A 24,037-nucleotide genomic window follows, 5' to 3' on the forward strand; every position below is an offset into this window, starting at 1 on the left:
AACTAATTCATACAAACAATAATTATTGCTTTCATTCTGTTTTGTAGTTTTCAAATTGGCGTTTGTAATGATATAAGTTACAGTGTACACCACGTTTAGCAAAGTTATCAGTTTTATATGACATCATGTGTTATTGTGTGAGATCAGTCACTCGAGTGGTCTACATTGAGAGTTGCGACTGTAACAACAGACCGTTTCATTGTGCAATTTGTGAGAGAGTGCTGTATTTTCCCAAAAGTTCATGAATATACTTGTGAACGTATGAAATAATAGAATTAAGGACATTCAGTTTAATTATAATGTAAAAAGAGGTGAAATATGCTTCCTTACAGGTAGGTAGAATTTTTAGCATGGTTTATTCCCTGAAGGTACACTAATGTTAACTTCCGTCTTTCAAAATATTGCTCAAACTCCTATTCACTTCAATTGAAGCCAATATGATTGATGAATTGAGTTTTCCTTTTTCTGTATCCTGCTGAAGAATGGTGTTCATCCCTCCAGTAGAGTTTCACAGTTTGGAGAATCTATGAAAGAGACTATCAAAGCTATTCTAGCTTGTTGATGTGTTACTTTGTTTTTTCCTTTAATTTCTTTCACATTTGTGTAATAATACACACAATGTGTATAATGTGCGTAACATACAGTAGTGTTGTAGTCAAGACCACCCAAACAGAGACCAAGTCAAGACCAAGACCAGAGTTTATCAAGACCGAGACAAGACCAAGACTTTTAGCGGCTGAAAGCAGTCGAGACCAAGATCGAGGGAGGGCGAGACCGAGTCAAGACCAAGACCAGTTCCCTGCATTGCATGGCACGCAATAAAATGTGGAACGAGATCATAGGTACTTCTCAAGCTGATCTGAAAGATCCACATTCCCATTAAAACACCCACATACAAACACTAAGAGCTGAAATCCATGTAAGCATCGCAGGGAGGGATGACAGTCGTTAATTAGGGTTATTGGTTGCATTTGAAGCAATATCTTTTACTTCCAATCAAAGTTAGGATGTTAACAAATCAGACAATGCAAAAGCAATTTATTGATATTCCCAAAGTTCCGGTCTTGACTGGTCTTGAAATAATATCGAGACCGAGACCAAGACCATCAAAAAGTGGTCCATCAAAAAGACCAAGACCAGTCTCGAGTACTACAACACTAACATACAGACTACAATATAATATTGCCTGGGTAAAAATTATATGTCCAGATCACCAAAGAAATGTTCGGTCCTGCTGATTGCATGACCTCTTCTCTCTGCAAACTCAAAAATATCACTTCATCTTAGGTCTGTACATTTGTGAGCAAAAGACACTGATGTCCAGTCACAGGACAGTGTTGTCTTCATAAAACCTCCTGTGACCTGGAGTCATGGTGAATATTTGTATAGAAGTACAATACTCTGCTTTCTTTCTCAAAACAGCTGGGCTCTGTGTTTAAACAAATATGTCTGTGTTTTGGTACTGCATGTACGGAGCAAGTGAGTCTGAAAGAGTCACTTGTTAGACATCAACAGGAGGGCAGCTTGGGCTGGAGAGCCACAGATGGAATTTCTGCCATTGAGAATTTATCATTAAAAAAGATACCAAACACAAGACTATGTCCACCTGACCTTTATCCTTATTCTATAGTTATGGTGACTGGTGACGCATTCTTCCAACTTAATATTTGGATGCTCATTTGTCAGAATGTGTACTGTAATGTCTAACGTGAGGGATTCATCTTTATGTTAATTAAACAAAAAGAATTCATTAGCAGCCCCCTTAAAACGTATCAATAAATGTAATGCACTTGTATGTAATGTGATATGGGAAAATAATTAGATCAGTTGGCCGGTAATCTTTCACTTCTCAACATTGCAGAAACATTAATTTTGCCTTGTTAGTTAGTGGTTTAAGCCACTATTATTAACACTTTTATAATAATAAAGCATCAAATGGTAATGTATAATATGAAAGGGATCAATCATAGTGACGAACCCACCGAGAACTATCACCCAATTCTGCACTTCCCCTCATTCTGAAAGAGCTTTTTATAACTTCTTTTGGCTCTTTGTTATGGTTTTGTGGCCGCAACTTTACTGTTTGGTTTAGTCTCACTACTTTCATGTCATCATTTCCAACTGCAGCAGGCAGCTGTTTTCAATGTAACGGCTCTGATGAATGCACTGTAAGCTACCTGCTCAGCGCCAAATGGCAGCGACTAGCTGGTGAACTAATTTGCCATTAACTCAAATATGATAATATGTCGTGTTCAAAGCTTGTTTCCACTGCCCCCAAGTAAAAAAAACAGTTATTTAATACATATAGACTAGAATATTAGTTAGCCTAACTGAAAAAATGAACATACTACACCTTAAATGAACTCATCATGCATCCATCTGCAGGAAACCTGTTTTAGCGTGATCATTGGTCTTCCATCTGGCAAAATTGCAAATGCATGCAGGCCTGTATAATATAAATAAGGCAATGATCATGGCTTTTTTTATTACAAAAAGATTTATTGTTTTTATACAAGTGGACATAAAATTATTAGTGACATTCATCTACAGTTTCCCTAAATTAGACATCAGAATTAGTGCTTGGTATAGAAACATTTACAGTATAGAAAGATTAGGGTGCATAGCAATAGAAGTGAAATCTGCCTATTGTATTTTTACAGTACAGTATCATTTCAACCTTCTCCAGCATCAACACATTGAGGCCAAAAGTGAAAAGGTACTTTATCAGGTAAAAACATTTTGGACTTTAAAAAATCACTTTGACAACTGCATAGACCAATTGCAATTAGGTACATAAGCAACCTCAGGTAGATCTAGTACAAACGTACACATACAAATACAGTACCTTTACACTGCTGATAGCATATTGTGAAGTCTTAACTGCTCTATAATGAGTAAATGCACAGTGCAACACTGAACAACCTGTGCTGTAGACCGATAGTGGAGTTGCAGTTGCTTCTCTCTCTGGGAGAATGTATTTCAGTGTTTTTTGCAGAATTGATGCAAATTGGTATAGTCAGGAGGAAACCTTGGAGGAAACAGATGCAGCGTCTCACATGTTTCTTAAACACCAAGTAGAGTAATAAAATCCAGATAGCTGTGGGACATAGTGTGAACAGATTGGAGGTCAGAGACAAAAACATCAAGGCAAACATTTAAAGTGTACTTGTTTTGGTAAAAGAGTCTGGAAAAGGAAAACAAGCAAACTGAAATGTATATTTCACTAAACAGACTACTGGACGTTTACCCTTCAGTGCATTCTTACCGAAAATTAATTCTCTTAATTACGACAACTGACAAATTTCCCATCATCAAAATAACCTATCTACAGTAGTTTGACACAGAAAAAGTGCATTTTTATAAAAAAGAATGTGCTAAATAAAACTTTCCCAGGAAGTACAATGTTATAAAGAAAACAAAACATCTACACTTTCACAGTAATGTTCCATAGAAATACATACACCAAAAGGCAACACCAATCCTGAGAAAATAATCTCTACAAATCAACAATGACCTCCCGTGCATTGTTGATCATTACACAATCTCCAGTGTTTCAAAAACATCCTTACAATAAAAATACAGGATAATTTGAAAACATGGTGTCAACAATGGTAAAAGACAAAAACAGTGTGGCCCTGCCAACAATGTCATCTTCATGGAATGAAATAAAAACAAATATATTACAAAGTTTAAGGACACCATTCTGTAACCTTCACATGCTTATGGTTTTGGTATATGTGTTTTTTGGACGCTAGTTGGGGCAGTCAGACAGTACAACACCTTTACATACCATGTACAAACGTGTTCTTTGCTTAACACTTTTCAATCAGTTACACCACGTGACTGCCCATGAAAGAGCATTATTCTTGGGTTCTGGTGCCGTCTGACTTTGCTCATCTTTACAACCAACAAAGAATAACAAGTGTGAAAAAAATTCAATCTGATTTAAGCAAGGCTCTGGCTATCATGCAATAAGCATCCATGCAGAACTTTTCAATTCCTACTCTCTACGCAATCAGATACTACTGTTTGAAATGCAACAGGGGACAAAAAAAACTCTTTGTCTTGCATCTAGACTGACCTCCTCATTGTCCACACAAAGAAGACATTCTTCAGGCAGATATTTCAAAGTTAAAGACACTTTAGGATCCGCTCTGTTGACCTTCGCTGCGCTTTTCTGTCAGTGTCTGCTTTTTAAATGTGACTGATGCACTGCTTTTTGGCCCCAATATCGTGTTACTTCTGCGTATCGGGAGCCAAAGGCGGTGTTTGGGTTCAGCACGGCAGCATACACATGGTTCTCAGGGCAGAAGTAATCATGTGGGTAACCTCTTAGCTTCATCTGGAGGGTGTACAAGAATGAAAAGAGACAGGGCACTGGGTTAACTCACCAGGTTATAAGTTCTTTTCATGTCAAATAGAATTAAATTAAAAATGAAATTTTCTTAAAAATAGGTTACTGGCTGACCTGATGGCGAGGGAGAATTGTCCTCTCCTGTTGTGACAAAGTGTAGATCAGACCCCAAAGCAGCAATGGAGCTCCTGGGACGGATGCAGCGATCACCGGAGAAACTTCTGCGGAGTAATGCCTAAATCAAGACATATAAGCAGACTAATTAGATGTCTAAATGGTCAAATATCTTACAGTGCTCTCGGAAAATTGCTACATGTTGTATTTTATGTTCCTTAAAAGCACATATTGCCTGCATTTAATGATGAATGAAAAAGTTTGAGATCCACTGAGTTAAGCCAATGTGCAATTGTAACTTTGCAAGGGTGGAACTGCATGAACTGAAAGATATGTCCTTCTTGTAAATAAAAAAAAGGTACTGTATACACACAGTATGTAAATATATTGCTTAGTGAAAAATTTAAATGCAGCGCACATGCCAGTAAAAGCTGCAAATACTCTCAAGGATGGTCCAGTGTATTTATGGTAATAAAAATCTCAAAACTAGTGTGCTTATGATGGTTTTTATTAAAATACTACATGAGCACCTAGATAAATAGTTTTCCATTAACAAAAAACAACCAGGATGTTGATGCAGCCTGTTGTAACAGTATAGTTTTTGTCTTGCCTTGCGTGTCATGGGGCTGGTGGGGGCGGAGGCACTGCTGTAGAGGCTGAGGCTTGAGTTGGACCTGCTGACAGTCAAACCCTTAGAAGTGCTTCCTGCAGGAGACAAGTACTTCTCCTTGATCTTCAGGTTGGTCCTGCCTTTCACTGTTGATGACACAGCAGGGGATCTTAATAGAATACAATAAACATGCGTAATTTATAGTAGCCACCACTACTAGCCAGCCGACACTGTGTGCATAATTGAAGCAAGATTGCTCATATAATTGAGAAAAGAAAAGTGTACCAGAAACAGATATTTAGTGGAGCATGCTTTTATATTTAACTGTTTTCATAGATCCATCCATCCATCCATCCATCCATCCATCCATCCATCGTCAACCGCTTATCCTGTGTTCAAGGTCGCGGGGGGATGCATACATGCTCTTTTTAAAAACGCAAAATGTACGCAAACAGTATCTGATATTAGTTACACTAACTATACTGTAGGATAGCATGGCACCAAAGAAAAAATAGATTATAAAATTCAAGTTGGATAGTGTGTTGTAAATTTACTGTTTATTTGACATTAGAAAAAAAGGTTAATCTGAGACCAATCATGTGTTTAGATTATAATCTTTTGAATGCATTTTTAGTCATACCTGGTGCTGAAGACTTGCCATATTACAGTAAATATTTGCTTATATAGTCTGCAGGAATTATTAGCAGTAAGGAGTGGTGTACTGACCTCTACAGGGGTCATTCTTCACCAGGAACTCATCAAGAGCAGTCCAGCCTCCTCCCACCCTGACCATCAACGTGCTACGCAGGATACGAACCATCCGCAACTGTTGGGAATCTCCAAACTGCAGCAGACAGACAAAATACATACTGCAAGTGTTAGTGTTTGAAGCACCTGTAGCTGCATTTCCAAGCTATCACTGATGTTTCAGCAGGCCACATTCTTTCCGGGGATAACATGTTTATTCCAAACAAACAAGAAATATTAACCATATCCTTCCTGTGTGGCCACTGGAAATCAGAGGACCGACAATTTTCAATCATAGTCTATAAAAATGACTCACCCTGTATCTATTGGCACTTATTTGCTCCACTTGAAACCTCTTGGGACAGTTACACTGTGATACCTGTCGACTCACCTGAAGAAGGCAGAGTAATGAGATAGCACCTCAGTAAGTATAAAATTAAGTTTCACAATAACAAAACCACTCTAATGAGTGAAACTACATTGTCCATACCTCTTCGTTGATTTGATCCGCATCCAGTGTTTTCCTGTAGGGATCTCTGCTAGGGTGAAGCGCACTCACAAACTCATAGTAGTCAATGAAGCCATCACTGTTTATGTCAAAGATGTTTGCCACTGCATTCATCTCCAGAGAGTTGGTGGGAAATTCTACAGTAGAGAGGAACTATGTTAAATTAATTACATAGATATGGCATACTTTGTTTAAAAAAGTGAACATGGGAAACAATGCTATATTGTCATAAACACCAACAGTATAGACATTTTCCAGTGAAACAGAATAATTAATAGTTTAAAATGTATTTATTCAAATAATGTTAATATGGTGGAATTTATGTTACAGCATGCTAATTAGTCATTTCAGATGCTGCCGTTTTTTATTTTATGGTGACACATGGGTCAAAACACTGAATGTATATACAGCAAGTGGGTCTTACTGGAGGCAAGGACATAATCAATTAACTCCTTCTGGCTGATGCGTCCATCCTGGTCCCGGTCAATGCTGCGGAACACGTCTAAGATCCGTGACTTCAAATGACTAATCCACTGTATGTAACGCTTTCGCCAAATATTGAAGTCGAAGTTTGCAAATTCTTCCATCTATCCAGAAAAGGCAAAACACCCCAACATTGATGTTGGTTATTACATCAAATTAAGTTTAGAGAAACATGTTGGGGAAACGGAATTCCAAGGACTCTAACAGCAACATAACCTTTCAAAATGTATGCAATTACCTCTTTGAGTGTTTGCTGTTGTTGCTCCAGACGGTTTTGTCTCGCCACAGCCATTAGCCAAAGTTTCTGCCAATGACTGACCAGCTGACTGAGCTCTGCGGTCTGGGGTTCAAGGTGCTCTAGGGGAACTGGTACAGCAGGCTGCAGCTTCAGAGTGCTCCTCCTCTCTGGATGGAGAAACAACAACATGGTCTGGTATTAGCTCAGGGAACTAATTTCTGCTTTACACATTGTCAGCAGCTGTCAATGATTATCTTACAATAACGACATTACTTTTTTGCACATGTTAATATGATGTAAACTATAATGTTTTCATGGTGGCTTACTTGTGAGTGGCCGTTTGCTGGGGGAAACCTGGTGTTTAGAAATGCTCTTGTGTTTGCAGGACTTTGTGGCATTTTCAACCTCTGGAAACTTTTTAGTCAACTCCTCCATGAATACCTGCATAGAGGAGAGGTCAGTGATTACATGGCACAGCAAATGTTAGTGTTCCAGAAGTAGTCAATTGTCTGTTTATATTGTAACTAGGCTAAAGTATGATTGTAGGAAGGTATAGAAACCACGTGTTTGGTATTTGAGTGTGTATATTCTCCCACAGTGCAGTGAAAAAGGAAATGGTGGAGCTGCTCACAAGTGGAACGACAAAACAAATGATTGATTATGGTTTAAAGTCATCATGAGCAAATCATACTGTGTGTTGATCAATCAGTTCTTGGTTCTGCTCTGTGGTCTCAGGCAGAGGCTCTTGGTCTCTGAGGCTGAGGGCTTCTTGTGCTGAGGAGATCCAGTCTAGTAGCCTCTGGACTTCCTCTCTCTCTGCCTCCAGTGCTGACAAGCTGGCCTGGATCTTCTGGCCCTGCTGCTGAGCCCAGGTCTGAACCTGGCTCAGAAATCAAGGAGGGGGAGAAAATAACACTAGTTACTAGTTTACAGTTATTGAAACAGTGTCCCTCTGTCTTCAAAACATATTCAGATACCTAACTGATAGCAATGAACAGTTTCCTAAATAAGGAGTTATTTATCATGTATTGATTTCCCAGGGAAAACCAAACCTGCCTTAAAAATTGCCTATCATGCCGGCACAAAGGTGCTCACCTCCTCGTAGCGGGTCTTGGTGACACTGATCCAGGATTTTAATGTGATTATGGAGTCTGGGTGACAGGAGGCCAGGATCTCCTCACCCAGACACTGGATGTTATGTAACTCCCCCACCTGAGCCTGCAAGGCACCCACTGATTCCTTCAGGGGGGCAGAAAAAAAGATTTATTGGAGTGAGCCATTAGCTTGGTTTTTCTAGAAACAACAAGGTTCTAACTAACGGCCAGAGTTTCCATAATTCAACCAGTTGAATGGGTTCAGGCATGAGAATATCCACCCAGCTTGACTACCCTTGATAACACTGAAACCTTATCCTAACTTGTTGTTCTGTAGAAGACCCTGACATTTGACCCCCTCCCCGGAAGCAGTGTGTTGTGTGACAAGATGGGAAAAAAATGTATCTCCCTATAGGGAGTGATAAACTATCATGTTATGCTGACCTCATGTTGTTTCCGAAAAGCAAGCAATCCTTCCTCCTCCTCTGGTATCACCCCATATTTCAGTATCCTCTCTGCCTCAGTGAGGCGTTCCATGAAAGAGTGGACAAGGCCGTCAAACTTTTCAGCCTAACAAGAACAAAGACAAAGATAAGAGCAGGGAGTTACCAACTTCTATTAATGGTCAGATATCAGCCAATCAACTGCTATCCATTCCTGATATATTCTATTTTTGCACATGACCACCGCTACCTGCAACCTGATTTTTATGTATGGCTGTCTTTTCATATAAAGAGACTTGTAGTTTGTCATGATTTGCTTGTTATACTTTTCTAGCTAAACAAGGTAGGGGTCAAGCCACTGTCAGCACAATTTATTGCATATTGACAGCTTTAGTTCAATGATACCGTGTCAGGATTAAGAGGCTCATTTGCCTTTGAACTACCTGCTGAAGTGCAGCCTCCAGTCTGTCTTGCTTGCTGACTGACAGTTTGCACACAGCCTCCCAGCGGCCCTCCAGTTCATCCATCTGCTCCTGCAGCCAGTGGGCGTCAGCAGTGCTGCTCCTGGTCAGATCCCTTACAGAGCGCTTCAGGGTCCTAATACATCCGGCTCGCTTCCCTAGCTCTTTTTGGAAGGCCTAAAGGAAAGAAATTTAGCTAGCAATTTTGCTACAAAAGAGCATTGCGAAGAAAGTGGCACAAAACATGCTACGCAAACTCAGTAATATAGTAACTTAATATCAAGAAAGCATTACCATATTAATAGTATAATCACTGTAAACAAATTAAACCACAATCAATGATTCCATCGCAACCTCCATTGTGAGAATGAGCTTACCAATCAGCTTATTTGTTTACAGCAATTATACCAAGGCATTAAAGTTACTTTCACATATACACAACATTCTACACAAATTAGCATAAATCCTGTGCTTCTATAGTCTGGCATACATGCAGTAGATGTACCGGTACTGTATTTATGTCAATCTGTTTAACATTGTGAATTATTGAGGCAACACATTACAATGCATGACATGTATTGTACCTTGTGCTTGTCTATCAGGTTGTGTACCATATCTTTGTCTCCACTAACGGGGACATCCTCCGCTAGTTGGGGCTCCGCTCTATACAGCCAGTCATTCAAAGCCTGGAGAGCATCAGTGAATCTACCTGAGAACAGCAGTGCTTCCTCCAGCTTGTGCTGTCTGACAGAAGCAAACCAGAATATTGGGTACATTTTCAACGATCAGGAATGTTGATATACTTTGTAGAAACTTGAATGCAAATTTGAATGCATGTAATATAGTTTCATACCTCTCCATAGACTTGCCACTGATGGTATCCCATGTGTCTTTGAGCTCAGCTAGTAGATTTTCCAGATGCTGTCTATCATGGCTGGTTTGAGCTCTTTCATGAAGGCTGCGCCCATTCTTCAATGTAGCTTCGTACATGGGCCTCTTTGACCTCAGCAGTTTCTGGAACTCCTAATTAGGAAAGAAGTGATCAGTGAAAGTATCAACAAACATATAGCATGTAGCCAAATTGTATTTATTGTGATGACTACTGCACCTTCTGTTCAGTGAGTTGTTGCTTAATCTCCTCATGGGACACAGCAATCTCCTTATGGGTGTCTAATGTCTGTTCTACATCTGTCATCCAGTCCACTAGCAGGCGCCATGATTCATTGAACTGAATTAGAAATAATGGCAGAGTGGCACAAGTCACACTTTAAGTATAGGTATACCGGTACGTGTATAGTTTGAGAGAGATGGAGAAGGTCATCCATTTAAATAGGAGTTGAGTGCCCCCCGTGTCTGCCCCCCTGTCCGGCCCGGTGACAAATCAATACATAATTAAATAAATAATAAAACAGACAAAGGAGTATTTTAATACTCTCTTGTTAAAGTAAAATCTGTCTGGCACAATATGGTATCCAGGTCATTATACTCTATACCAGGCTGCTGGGCAGGACAGGTTTAAAAAAAAAAAAAGAATAAAAAAATAAAAAATAAAAAAATAAATAGGAGTTGATATAGTGGTCTACCTGTTTGGCATTCTTTTTGACCTCCTCCAGCTTCCTGCCTCTCTCTGAAGCACGCTGCTGTAGCTTTTTGTAGCGATCCTGGACGGTCATGATTAGGTTATGAATGACATCACAGTCTTCCTTCCTGCTCAGTTCTGTTAGTCTACAGGCTGTGTGCTGCATTGTTGCCTTCTTCTCACCATAACTATTCACCTCATTCACCAGCGTCTGTAAAAAATAAATAAATAAAAAGAATAATAATAAAATAAAAGTGTTTCATGAACCAAAACGGAATACTTCTGAATGTGTAACTATGAATCTTAAGCAGACATATGTAAAGACTATAGCAGGTATAAAAACACTTACTCTGTGATCCTGCAGTTGAGTACAAACTGTGTCAAGAACAAAGCTGGGAGCAGGTAGAATCCCAAAAGACTCCTCACACTTGCTCATCTTAGTGAGAAGGTCCTGGACGTTACTGTGGAACTCCTTGGCCAGACTCAATCCTTCTGTAAGCTTTGCCTGTGGGAACAGGATGAAACTCGGATATAATAATGCACTAAATCACTCATAAATAAACAGGATGACAAATGACTTTGAAGAGTTAATGACCTTGCGCTCCTGGACTTTGCTGTAAACAGACGCCCATTTCTGTTCAAGAATAGATAGGCTGTGTTCGGTGCTCGATCCCCGGACAACATTGCTGCTCTCCAGCATCCTGTGGATGGCATTTTTCACATCTGTGTAGGCGTGGAGCTTTGACTCCATCTCATTGCACAACTCCTTTTATGAGTGAGACAAAGAACCACAATCAGGTTTTGGAGATGAAATATTTCTTCACTGGGTTAAACATTTTTAATTTCTTGTGTATCTCTATTGTGATAGTTTTAAGGTTTAGTCCGTTTTACCAAGTGGGCACTGAGCCTTTCACTGGCAGAGTCCGGCATACTCCACATGGTTTTAGAGGAGGACAGTCTCAGGTCTGTGTTCTCCAGCCAATGCAGAAGATCCTGAATCTCTATCGTAACATCTTGTACCTGAAGGAAAAACAACAGAATGAATACACATTATGCCAAACTTGGACACGCCTCCACACACTTGTATGTTCACTTTGACAATCACCACAAGAAGGAGCCATGATGGACTGATTAAGAAAGATAAAATGCAGTATAGCTGAGAAAACACAGAATCCTAATACAGTGCATAACAATGTCCCACTTTTCTATATACTACTTTATAGTACTAATTCATGACCTTAGTTGCAACTGCAACAAAATGATGGATCTGTTTTTCTCTCTTCACCTGACTCAGTCTGTTCTCTAATTCCAGCTGCCTGCGTTCAGTTTCGCAGCGGACAAACTCCCAGCTTTCATTGAGTTGCTCCAGTCGCGAATGCAGACCATGCGGGCTGTCCACGGACCCAATCTCCAGCAGCCCCCTGCCCGCCTGGTTCAGGGACTCCATTGTGCGAACATGGGACATGACATCATTACACAAGACCTTGGAGAAGGAAGAAGCAGTAGAGGTTGAAGATTCATCATGGTATCAGCATCTGTGTAATTAAAATGTTTTGCTTACAGATGTGAGAAGTGTTTTCTGGTCTTAGTTGTGTCTGGCAGTTCAGATAAAGATGTGTATTATTGGTAAAGTATAAATCACCAGAAATAATACAAAAGCTCCAGACACAATGTTTTCAGGAAACAGAAGTATGTTATTCATTCAAGGCTAAGTGTTCAGTGTTATCTGGCAGATAAACCCACACACAGCTGAGAAAGTTAAGAGTTACAGGGTTCACTGTTTTCTGAGACCTTCAAAGTCTGAAAGAGCTCTGTTAAACACAGAGCCTAACTATGACAGTGCAGCCATATAATCAGTGTTGGGGATAACGTGTTACAAAGTAATTCGTTACAGTAATCAGATTACTTTTGTCTGTAACGCAGTAATGTAAGGCGTTACTGTTGATAACTTCAGTAATCACATTACAGTTACTAATAACAAAATTGTCAAGTTACTCGCGTACTGGTTCTTCATTTATCCGCATAACAGGACTAGAGAAAAATAAATCAAACGTCCCTTTCCGTGTGTGTTTGCGTAACACTTTTCCGACCTCACTTTTGACTTAAGCGCCAGTTCATTAGGATGCAGAAATGGCAGAGCTGCTAAAGACATTTTTCGAGGGGTGGAAGTATTGTATTAGTTTCGAAAGGACAGCAATACCCTCTAGCGCACCTGTGGCGAGGCTCTATAGCCCGGGCAGTCTTGCGCTGACTCCGATGAGGAACAGGTTGTCTGAAAAACGATTTGAGAGACTCCTGCTTATCAGGTATAACCACTTCTTTGATAACCATGTCCAGTAAGAGGGAAAAATCTACTTTAAAGCTATAGTTCAGCAAGTGAGTTACATTACCTTTGTTGTGTGGGTTTGGTCTATTAACTGCACAGCTCAAGTTACATTATAGATGCTAAGTTTTTTTTAAGTAAATATTGTGATGAGGGTCAGTTTTTTATTGATATTATTTTCAACAAATTAATATTTGCACTGGTTGGAAGGACAATCTATTTTAAGTTATGTTGTATTGTAATGAAATTCGCTATTTAAAAAAATTAATGTTTCCATTGAAATGCCAATTAAAGTTTTAAGCATTATAGTACTGTACTGTAGCCTTGTTCTTCTCTTGACAAATGTTGGGCTTATGTTCACAACGTTGTTGTCAGCTTTGTAATATTAAAGAGCAAAAAAGAGAGATCATGTGTATGTTCTCATTATAATAAGGATTTGTGTTGATCTGGGCATTTATGAAGTGGAACTTGTTATTGTGCATTGCAGGTGATGTTACGCAGTAATCCAAAAGTAATGTAACTAGTAATGTAACTTTCAGTAGTGAGTAATCTAGTAAAGTAAGGCATTACTTTGTGAAAAAAGCAACTAGTAATGTGTAATCCATTACCTTTTTTGAGTAACTACACCAACACTGCATATAATACAGGGCTTATTCTGAAATGTTAGTCCCTATATATTAACGTATGGCCACCGCCAACCTTGTGTTTGGCCAGCTCTATTTCACAGGCCTGCAAGTCGATGTTGATTGGCTGGCTGCCCTGCAGTTGTTCAGCAGTCCGGGAAAGCCATGTGTGCAGCTCATCCAGTGTGTTTTGGAACTGACCCAGACCCAGCAGAGCACACTCCAGCTGATGCTGGTGGCAATACAGGAAAAAAAGTACAATATATATTATTCTTTTGTTACAGTTTGCTCATGTTCTTCAAGTTCACATCACATTTTAATAAATAACACATCTGCTTGCATTTTCTCACCTGTCTGCCGACAGTTTCTGACTCCAAACTGTCCCAGCGCTGTCTGAAGTCACACAGCGGAGAGACAGAGCCTTGACGCTCCGAGCCTGGAGACAGCCGGCACACAAAGCGATGGTTCAGGCTTTCTATCTCTATTTTCTTCTGGTAAAGTTCTCGCTTAAATTCCTGAAGGAAAAAATAAAGACAGAATATATGTTTGGACTTAAATTAGCTATTGTCATGAATAATATATTTCATGTTATAATAAAATACAGCATTCATAGCCAAAAGCAGTATGTGCATAATATGAGACCAACATACTTATTGAGAAAACTAATAATTTCTGGTTATGGGTGTATTTTAGAGTATGCACTCACCTTGAGATCACATAGCTGCTGCCTGACTGATTCCAGGTCAGTTCCTACCATAAACTCTTCAGTAGACCTCAACTCAGCTGACTTCAACCACTCAAAAAGACCCTATTAGCAGAACAAGTCCACACAATCTGTCAGTCACTCATAAGTAAAGCTAATGGGAGTAAGATTACAAACATTGCAAGTGCAACAGAATAAAAGCCTTTGGAAGGATAACACTGCTTGAGTCAGGTAGTGGCAGCCAGTTTGATATGGGTATTTATATCACATATATATATATAAATATAGACGCACACCTGCATTGTGTCTTGATAATGTAGTGCCAGCTGCAAGGACTCCTCCAGCTTTTTGTGACATTCGTTCCACAGTTTGCTCAAGTTGTTCCATGTGCAATAAAGCTTTACAGCAGCAAAAAGACAACAGTTTAAGTTAGCCAACACAACATAATGAGTTCAAAAGCATATTATTCAAATGTATTTCTTACTTCATCTAAGCTCTTTGTGACATCTGGCTTGTCTGTATCCCCACATGCTGACATCAGATCCATTCCCAAAACGCCAAGGGTGTCCAGATCTCCCTGTAAACTGTCAATATCCTCCCTGAGAGTCTGTAAGTTGAACGGATGGAAAAGATTATTAGTGTCTAATATAACAATGTGGCTTTCATATGCGCTAACAGCTGCCAGACAAACCTGCATAGTCTCAAGGCTCTGGCGGATCGTTTCGGAGTCTGTCCGACAAGCGTTGAGATCCAAAACTGCCTGCTGAGCATCACTGAGAGCCACTGTGACATCACTAACATCACTCCAGAACTTCAAGGCAAGATCCAAGAGTTTCAGCAGCCAGCATTCCCTCTCCTGCGCCTGAGTATGCGTCTCATCCCACAGCTGGGACAGGCTAGACACTTGCTCCTGGATTGCTAAGATAACAAAGATATATATATTGCTTAGAATCTGCTCTTTCCCCACTGTTAATAGCATTGCTACTAGGACAGTATCATGCCTATTTACAAACAAGACCACATTACCTGTGCCGACAGATCCATCACCAGCTGCCTGTGTGTTAGCCAGCAGCTCATCTGCCTGTGTCTTGACACTGCCAAGGCCCAGCTCCAGCTTGGACAGCTCAGACAGGGTGTGCTTGTTGTCCTGCAGCTGCTCCTGGATCCTTGGGGTGAGGCCTTGAAGAGAGATGTGAGTCTGTATACGACTGCGCAGGCGGTCAAGACTCTCTCTGATAAGGGTCATTCTCTCATTCAGCTACAGGTAAGAAAAGATATGAAGTTGTGTGCATTTGATATATATTCCAAAGTGTAGGTCTGTTTATAACATTTTCTGCATTATAATAATAATAAAAATAATAATAAACTTTATTTATACATGAAAATATTTTTACCTGTGTGAACCGAGGCAAGGATTCCTCAAGTAGATTAGCAGTCTCTCTGACCCGGTCTCTGATGGCTATATGCTGCTCCTCGGCCTCTGTAGCCTTTCGACAGAACTCATCCCCTTGAATGGGGTTTAGTTCTGCCAAGCGTTTTGCCAGAGAGCATAAGCGTGCAATCAAGGGTCTGTGTTCTGCTATAGACTCCCTGAGACCCTTAGCAGGTAAGAGATAAAAAGAAAGGCTTAATAACAATGTGCAGACTCTTTTCAGAAAGAACTTGATTTGAGTTTAATCCCTAAAATGCATTGAAAAAAATCACACTCTCTCACTTTTCATGTCATACCTGAAAAACCTGATCTGCTGTTACATTACACTGGTAGAAAAGTAACCCTGTCAGGAAGTAGATTACATTAAGGAACTGTACTTGGACAGAACAGCTCATTTACCCAGAGGAAAATGGCGACAGACTGTGAAATATAAAAGGACATCTTTGTTGAACTGGACAAAAAAAAAGGGTGATAAAAAAAGAGAAAAGCTGGCACTGTAATGTGGAGAGGCAGGTTTCTCTACCTGCAAGAGGTCCTGTTGTTCCCGAAATGCCTCATAGCTAATTGTGGTCAGGGACAGCTGGCTAATCAGGGCTCGGGTTTCCTCAAGCCATGGAGAAACCTCAGCGAGGCCCTCTGAGAACTGCAGAAGAAGCGACTGAGCGTGCTCGAGCTGCAGGACTACATGGGAATTAGTGGCTGAGGTGGTGTTGCATTGTTCCTGTAAGGCCTCTAATGGGGTCTGCATGGAGAGGTGAAAGTAAAATAGACAAATTAGACAATTAAACACCTTAAAAAATATATTTGTATACACTATCAATAAAACGGTCGCATGAAGTGTGGAGAGTACCTGCAAATCGCTTGTTTCTCCTTCATCACTGTATGTCAGCAAGATTTCAGCAATCTTCACCATCTTCTCAATGTTGAACCTGTGTTGGAGAATCTCCACTGACAAAATCTATTCAGGAGATAACACATTCATTTTAATTCACTTACCAAACATTATTTTATTATTAGTCAGTTATATTTGTATGATATATATCCTGACCTTCTGCTCATAGAGTTGTTCTGCTATGACCTCTGGATCCAGATGAATAGTTTTCAGCTTTTCAAGACTCAGCGCTGTGTCTCTGAACCAAGCCATCTCCTTCACCACTGCCTGTTCCAGCTGATAAGAATATAGTGTATGTTAGCATTAATAACATTTATGTAAGCATGATACTATCTATAAAAAAAAAAACAACAACACCACTTGGCAGCAGCATTCTGAGTCTATATGACTGGTATACGAATGATGGTTTAATGTTCAAAAATGGTTCTTGAATTGAATGAATGACTGAAATCTGTAATATACATCTTCACAATAACAGCAATTTAACATACACTATAAGAATTTAATGAACAAGGCACATGAAAATAATAATAATTTATAATTAGGCTATATTAAAATTAATTATTAATTAAATTATTAATCTTGACTTAAATTTAACTTTGCTATGTAGCTAGCTATCAAAGCAAAAAGTTCCAGTCAAGCTACTTTTTTAAACTGATACCGAAACCTAATGTTAGCTTCTGCAAACAGGTGTACTATTCAGAAATGTGATCAGCAAAATAAACATCGTTTGCTATTCTATGCTAAGCTACATAGTTATATTGAAGCACAAAATTAACCAGATTCTATCCAAATTCCATCCGAACATTACCCTCTGTCTCTCAGCTGCACACAGTACTGCATCTCCAGCATGTGTCTGCGCTCCTGCTGCCCCCAGAAGCTCCCGCTCGATGCGTCCCAGCCACAGGTGGAGGTCCTCCTGGCTGGAGGTGCAGCGACTGGAGGCCTCCATGGCCTGCTCTAACCTCTGCAGCACGTCCAGACTGCTAAGACTCAGCACAGAGCAACGGATGCGCAGAGCATCCATCTTCTCCTGTACCTGCTGGGCTTCCTCCTCTGAAACAAAGGACAAATCACAAACATTGGTCACATCAGCAGACAGCAGTAATAGGGTAAGATCAATATATTTTTGCAGATATTGAAAATATAAAAAATCATTTTATTCATTTTATTGTAGTATTGATCAGTAGAAGTGACTCTACTACTGACTCTATACCAGATGTCTGTTGAAAAAAATATTTATCTGGATTGTTTATAATGTTTTGACATTTTAATCAGATCATCTGCAGGAGTTTATTATTTGGAAATTTTACAGTGAAATAATTAGTTGTTTCTGCAGGCAGTAGTAAAATATTAGTATTGGAATAGATCATTTATCAACTTATATTTATCCAACTTCAATGACCATACTGCACTATGCCTATTAGTTTTTACCTGGTGTAGTAAACATTACCTGAAATAGCTTCCATCAGATCGTGTCCTGACTTTTGTATTTTCCCTAGCTCAGCAGTTTTAACTTGAATCTCTTTAACAACCTCCTAAAAGAAAACAAAAACATGTCAGCATTCTAATTCTCTACCCAAACAGCACAATGCATATTTACTACACTGCACATGCACTTGAACCAGACGTGAGAGACTTCCAACCTTGGCCCTATCTGTGGCCTCTGAGATATGCAGCATCACTCTCTCTGCATTTCGGAGTTCAGCTAGGGCCTGTTCCACAGATATGAGCCATTGCTGCAAGCTGTCTACTCCTTCCTGGAAGAGCTGGGCCCTGGGCAGAATTAGCTCCAGACTCGCTCTCCTACCAGCAACAAAACAAAAACCATTTTAAGTAAGATTTGTATCACGGAGTAAGCCTTGCCAAATAAAAGTGTTGCATTGCCAGTAAAAGTAGCTGACCTTTGCTCTGCCCCCAGCTGTAAGGCCTCCCACTTATGTTTAAGAGCGGAGAGCTTGACCTTTGCCTGCTCCCCCTCTTCTCCGGGGTGGACCTCCACCAGCCGAGGGCCCTCCAGCATCATAGAGTCCATACTACACCTTCGGTCAGTTATGAGACGCTGCAAAAGCTGTAAAAGAATGGTTAAAGAGATACTGAAATGAAAAGTTTTTTTTGTATAATACATTTGTATAAAATAAAAGAATGCATCAGTACTGCAGATGATGTTTACCATATATTTGAGGTTTAATTTCTGAGAAATGGCATTGCATGCAGTAAGAATAAACATTTATCAAAGCCCCATTCTTGTTTTTTCTGCCTTTGTGTCAGTGGAGAAAGCCCTGTCTCGTGTGTCAAGCTTACATTGTTAAGAGCCAGGCAGGTTTCACCTCATCCAAACAGCTCACAATGGGTGTGAGTAAAGCTGAAAGGTGAGAGACTTCTCTGCTTTTTCAAATGCTCACAAAGACTTACTGAAGGTCATAGTGGCTATGAGCTCCACCCATTCAGCACTGAATAGAACTGTATTTAGATTATAAAGGAAGCAGTTACCTTGCCAATAAACCTTTCAGGTGTATTCCCTCTACTATAGCACTTCAAATATGTTTTTTTGGAGAGAACTGAGGTGATGATGATTTTGGTGATAAACAGACCTTTTGTTCTTGGAGCTGTGCTTTCACCACTTTGATCTCTGAGGATGGAGGTTTCTGGTTGGCTGTTAACTCCTCTATCTCACAGACCCATGTAAGCAACGCTTCCAGGTTTTGGAGAAATGTGTCTGCATCATTTGACACATCCCTTACTGCCAAGGCAGATCTTGTTCCCTTAAAAAGACCATATCAAAGTATTAGCTGAATGAATGAATGAAATGTTGTGTTTTTGACACCAGGAGAAAAGAGTTCAGGGTAAGAACATACCCTCCATCTGTCTAGGCTGGAATCCTGGTCTGAGCTTGAGTGTCCATCACTTTGGAGCTGTGAAATTAAGACAGTCCACATGTTGTCTCAATTCATAAAATCACTGTTTTAATATGAAGACCCACCATGATATTGTAGAGACAGAGATAGAGACAGAAGCATTGCTCTTAAAGATGTCTAGATGAGAACTGGTGAGATTTTGAGAAGATGAGAAGAGGAAAGAATGAAATGGAAGACAGACGAGATTTGTCGTGTTTGAAAGATGGTGTTTTTATCAACCTCAGCGAGTTCCTCGGCGACACCATTCAGGACTCTAACAGTTCTGGTGACTATAGGGTCCCCTCCCTTATCTCCAGACGGATACTCTGTCACTTCCACAATTTCGGTTACAATCGTCTCTGTCACCTCCGTCACCTCTGTAACCTCTCTTGATGTCAAGGTCTTCCAGGACCAGGGGCTTCCTTCTCTGGAGTCTCTCTGCTGGAAGCTGGACCTCCTCTCCGCAGAGCTCTTGTCTGTGTGAGCCAGGGGGGATCTGGCGAACTCTGGAGGCATTGATCTCCTTGTTAGCGTCCCATTTCTGGATGTTTTTATCGGAGAAGGACTGCTGTGCCAAGCATTATCCAGAGTACTGGTGCTCCTGATTGTGGAGGCAGGAGAGCTGCGGAGGGGTTTGTCCGAAATGGGAGTATGAGCCCCTTCCTCTCTCTTATGATCAATTTCCTGTGCCTCCTTGTCGCTCTCCGCCTCTCTTTCTTTGTTTGCATCCTCCCTTGCTTTGTCGTTGACATCCACTTCTGGTTTGGCCTCCCCATGTTGCCCTGGGGGCTGCCACTCTCTTCGTCGTTGGTAGCACTCCTTCAGAAAGTCCTCATCTGACCTCACATGCTTGGACTTCTGGCCCAGGCAGGTGGGCCGACTGATGAGGTTACCCATAATCCTTCAGCCCAGAGGCTAGTGAGGTAATAGGGCAGGTAAGGCCCCTCGGCCATGCATGCGGAAGATCCTTCAGCTACCTAAAATAAGACAAGGGGGGCTCTGGGTCATGATGCAGTGTACAAGTGCTCAAAAAAATTGCTTTTCTTTTTAAAAGTCACAAAGTACTGCTTGCCACAGCTTACATCTTTGGAAATATCCTATGAGACAAAAACCAGTCTCTCACATCTTTAATTTGCTAAATTTATGTGCCAAAATTTCCCTTTTCTTGGCATTGAAAGACCAGCAGGAACTACAGCAGAGATACTTGGCCTGCATACTCCCTGTCCCTTTGTCTTCCTTTAGACAACATACACACATGCTCCCCATCTATCTCACATCACCAAGTGAAATATTCTGGGCTTAGAAATCAATGTGACAGGCTTGTCGAGGATCCCACTGTTCAGCCTGGCACGGAGAACTGCTGGCAAACAGCCAGCTCTTTCTCTAACTCAGCCTGGACCAGTCCTGGGAAACACGTTAAGGATCGGCTCAAATATGGCAGCCATAAAAACGCAGACATAGCCTCATTTCTCTGGGGTGACGATAAGAGGCGGGCATAGGAACACAGAGTGGCATAGGGGCAGTGGGGGAGGGGGTTAGCAAATGAGTGGAAGAAAGCAAAATTGAAGCAGTGACAAACAGTGTCAGCCTGTCTGCTTCCCCCTCAGCTCAGTGCCTTCATTGTTTTGACAGAAGGGTGAAAGGTGAATGTAATTATCAGGGTCTAGAGGAGTTGAGGTGAGCCCATCAGGAGATCACAGTGAGGGTTTCTGTCGAGGCTGGGTCCTCCCTCTGAGGCAGTGTTGGACTGGTCCATTCAGAACTATACAGGTCACCTCAGGTCATGCTTGGTGACTAAAGATCTGTGGGGGGGCCAATATGGGTCAACAAAGGGGAAATTAGGATGTTGGCTCCTCAAACTAAGATTTTTTTTTCTGACTTTAAAATGCAGAGGAGGTGGATTTATAGTGCTGTATGGGCATGTATGTATGTACTTGAAGGCAGACAGAATTATGTTTGACATTTGACAGAGGTTAGACACAAAGAAAGCCTGCAGCCAAGGAGAACTTCATGTTGTGCTATTGTCAATATTCTCCCCATATTTGATTCAAATGTCATTGTGTGTCTCCCAAATATTAAATCAATTAAAATATAGGCCTTCCCTTAACTAAATGAGAATCTAAAAGTTACCTAGGTTGATATGATGCCTCCATGTGCATTAGGCTAGTAATTATCTACATTATGCATGTCTCTGTAGAGCAGATGATGCAGTCAAGGGATCCACAGGGGAGCACACAGTCAGATCAGAGAGTGGTGCCCAGACAAAGCCCCGGCCTCGAGATCAATGATTACCCAGTTAGCTCAGATCACCGCCCAGCGGTCTCCTGAGGAGGGCAGTGAGAGTGCCTGTGGCCGTGTTCACATGGGTTAACAATTCAAGAGAGAGGGTGTGTCGTGTCTGGTTACTGCACCACATGTGTGGTCGTTAGCTAAATCACACGGTTGCCTCTACAGTGATCTCACAGCAATGTATGTGAGGATATGCTGAGTAGTCTTATTAGAGTGTGTATGGTGCACTACCACGGAGACGCTATTAAAAATAAATATGCAAATACATTGTTTTATCAGGTCTACTAGACTGGGTCACTGAGACACCGACATATAACAAACCTACAGAAAAAGCTGTTTAATCATATTATCGGTAGTTTTCAGCCTCACGTGAAAGAATATAACAATGCCATGACCTACATGATTCTACAATCAAAGCAAACCCAGGAAACTCTCTCAAAATGCCTCAAGCACCATATTTGATACACACCTCTCACTTTCTAGTTTAATGATACTAGAAGGGGAACCAGGGAACTGGAGAACCACGCCGCCATTTAACTCATATTGCGAATGACCTAACCATCTCATCACTTAACCTATTTTGAAATGGCCCTTAATTCAGCCCAGCCCTTTCTCTGCGCTCAACAGTGATTTATGATACATGACCGCCCTCCATTTCCTTATGAATTTGATTACAGCCATAGTATAGGGGCTTATCCATGGTATGGCAAAAGGAAATATGAATAAAAATCATAATATTATTGTTAAGAAGAAAGCAAATACTTCAGTTTCACATTTCAGGTCTAGGTCCTATCTAAATTTCGGGGCATATGGAAGGCATGTGTGTATATATTCAAGGGTTTTGAACAACACCTCACATGTCAAAATAGCTTACAACAAATCTAATGTTCGCCCTTCGATTCCATTTACATGATTCAAGAAGCATTGTGTGGGTGGGTTTGTAATTAGTAGCAGAACAATAATCGTTAATCACAACAGTGGAGCTCCATAATGTTGTGTCACTGCTCTGTGTCTGCCTCTGTTAAGAGAGGTCCTGAAGTAGTAATCATGGTAGTGGTCCCTAATCAGGTTTTGCAGCTGTGCATATACCCATGAGACTTATAACATTTTAGGGTGGATATAGACGAAGGTCACACGTTTATCTCAAAGACAGTCCTCTAAACACAAAGCTACGGTATAAAGTCGACCGCCAACATGGCTTTGGCACAATGAATACTTACTGAAAATGACCATACCTACTAAGGTATGCTAAAATGCTGATCAGAAATGTGAATCCTTTCATGAAATCGAAGCAAGAGACTGTTTACAAAGAACAAACTTTAGAACCAAATAAGATATACTTACATCAGAATGATCCATTCACACTGATGTTGTCTCTACTGGGATATTTCATTGCCTGCTGCACTTGTGTTTTTCACTTGGTTAGAATAATTAAAGAAAATCCCCCAGTCACAACTCATTCAATGTCACGTGGCTCCCTCAATCATTGACCAGCAAAAGTCCAAAACCAAACTCTCTCTGAGCCAATCCTGGGTTACTGGCAGTTTTGGCGGTTTGAAGCTTACGTGAACACCACTTACCCTGAAGCACAGTTGAGCCAAACAGCATGAGTAAAGGAATCCAGCCAGTCCTCAATCACCATTCAAAAAGGAAAGAAGGTGGGGGGAATCCAGCTTTGTTTGAGCATCCTTTGAATGGCCTCCCGGCTCCAACATCCCAAACTGAAGTCTCCTCACACACACATGCCCAAACCCTCTGACTCAAACTCAATCAAGTCCACTCATTAACACATGTCCACATACAAACACACTTTCTAAACACACTCACACATGCCCTGATAACTCATGCTTTTCCGTTGCCCACAGTCACAAGCAAACAATGTCCTTCTCTCCCCTCTCAGTGCACCCCTCCCCTCACTTCACTTCTCCTCCCACCAGCTCTGCTCCTCTCCCTTTCTTCTTTGTTGTGGGAGCTGTGATAGAGGAATTCCTTCCTTGTCAACGCCGCCGATGGGATAGCGCGCCCAGATGGAGACAATGTATTCCAACGGCTCAGTTGAACTCCCACAGTTCCCAGCCAAGAACAGTTTTCATATGGAGGTCAGATTGTGCCAGCTCCATATAACGTCAAGGCGGTGGCATTCTCACCAGCGCTGCTGCTGCTCAGGTTGCTCATGTACCAGGCAGCTAGGCGACAAAGTGTCCCTTTACCTTCCTCAGGATTTTTCTCTCACTTTCTCCCCCCCAT

At 40.9% G+C, this 24,037-nt stretch overlaps 1 protein-coding gene across 2 annotated transcripts; it reads right to left on the reverse strand.

Moving 5' to 3' along the window:
- Nucleotides 1-2,476: 2,476 nt before the first annotated feature.
- On the reverse strand, nt 2,477-23,669 carry macf1b (microtubule actin crosslinking factor 1b). Of its 2 annotated transcripts, none has more exons than XM_038712082.1 (40): nt 23,371-23,669; nt 19,742-20,478; nt 19,463-19,519; nt 19,199-19,369; nt 18,509-18,675; nt 18,251-18,410; nt 18,058-18,142; nt 17,416-17,660; nt 16,761-16,880; nt 16,563-16,670; nt 16,236-16,454; nt 15,675-15,878; nt 15,307-15,538; nt 14,972-15,198; nt 14,765-14,887; nt 14,577-14,678; nt 14,284-14,385; nt 13,928-14,092; nt 13,654-13,809; nt 11,917-12,114; nt 11,523-11,651; nt 11,227-11,397; nt 10,981-11,136; nt 10,636-10,842; nt 10,161-10,280; nt 9,906-10,075; nt 9,637-9,796; nt 9,035-9,229; nt 8,593-8,718; nt 8,150-8,293; nt 7,746-7,934; nt 7,381-7,495; nt 7,055-7,221; nt 6,758-6,920; nt 6,316-6,470; nt 6,142-6,216; nt 5,805-5,922; nt 5,079-5,224; nt 4,469-4,589; nt 2,477-4,342 (listed from the first exon to the last, which is right to left on the reverse strand). In XM_038712082.1, the coding sequence occupies exons 2-40, from the start codon at nt 20,396-20,398 to the stop codon at nt 4,317-4,319; spliced, it is 6,351 nt and encodes a 2,116-aa protein (XP_038568010.1). In that variant the 5' UTR covers nt 20,399-20,478; nt 23,371-23,669; the 3' UTR covers nt 2,477-4,316. The 2 variants fall into 2 exon arrangements, with proteins under 2 accessions (XP_038568010.1, XP_038568011.1); XM_038712083.1 differs by lacking the exon at nt 23,371-23,669 and adding an exon at nt 23,135-23,301.
- Between the last annotated feature and the right edge of the window lie 368 nt (nt 23,670-24,037).

Source organism: Micropterus salmoides, unplaced genomic scaffold, assembly GCF_014851395.1.
Source record: "Micropterus salmoides isolate LMB-PRFRI ecotype aquatic unplaced genomic scaffold, ASM1485139v1 Ms_hic_scaffold_11, whole genome shotgun sequence".
In the NCBI taxonomy this organism is placed as follows: Eukaryota; Metazoa; Chordata; class Actinopteri; order Centrarchiformes; family Centrarchidae; genus Micropterus; species Micropterus salmoides.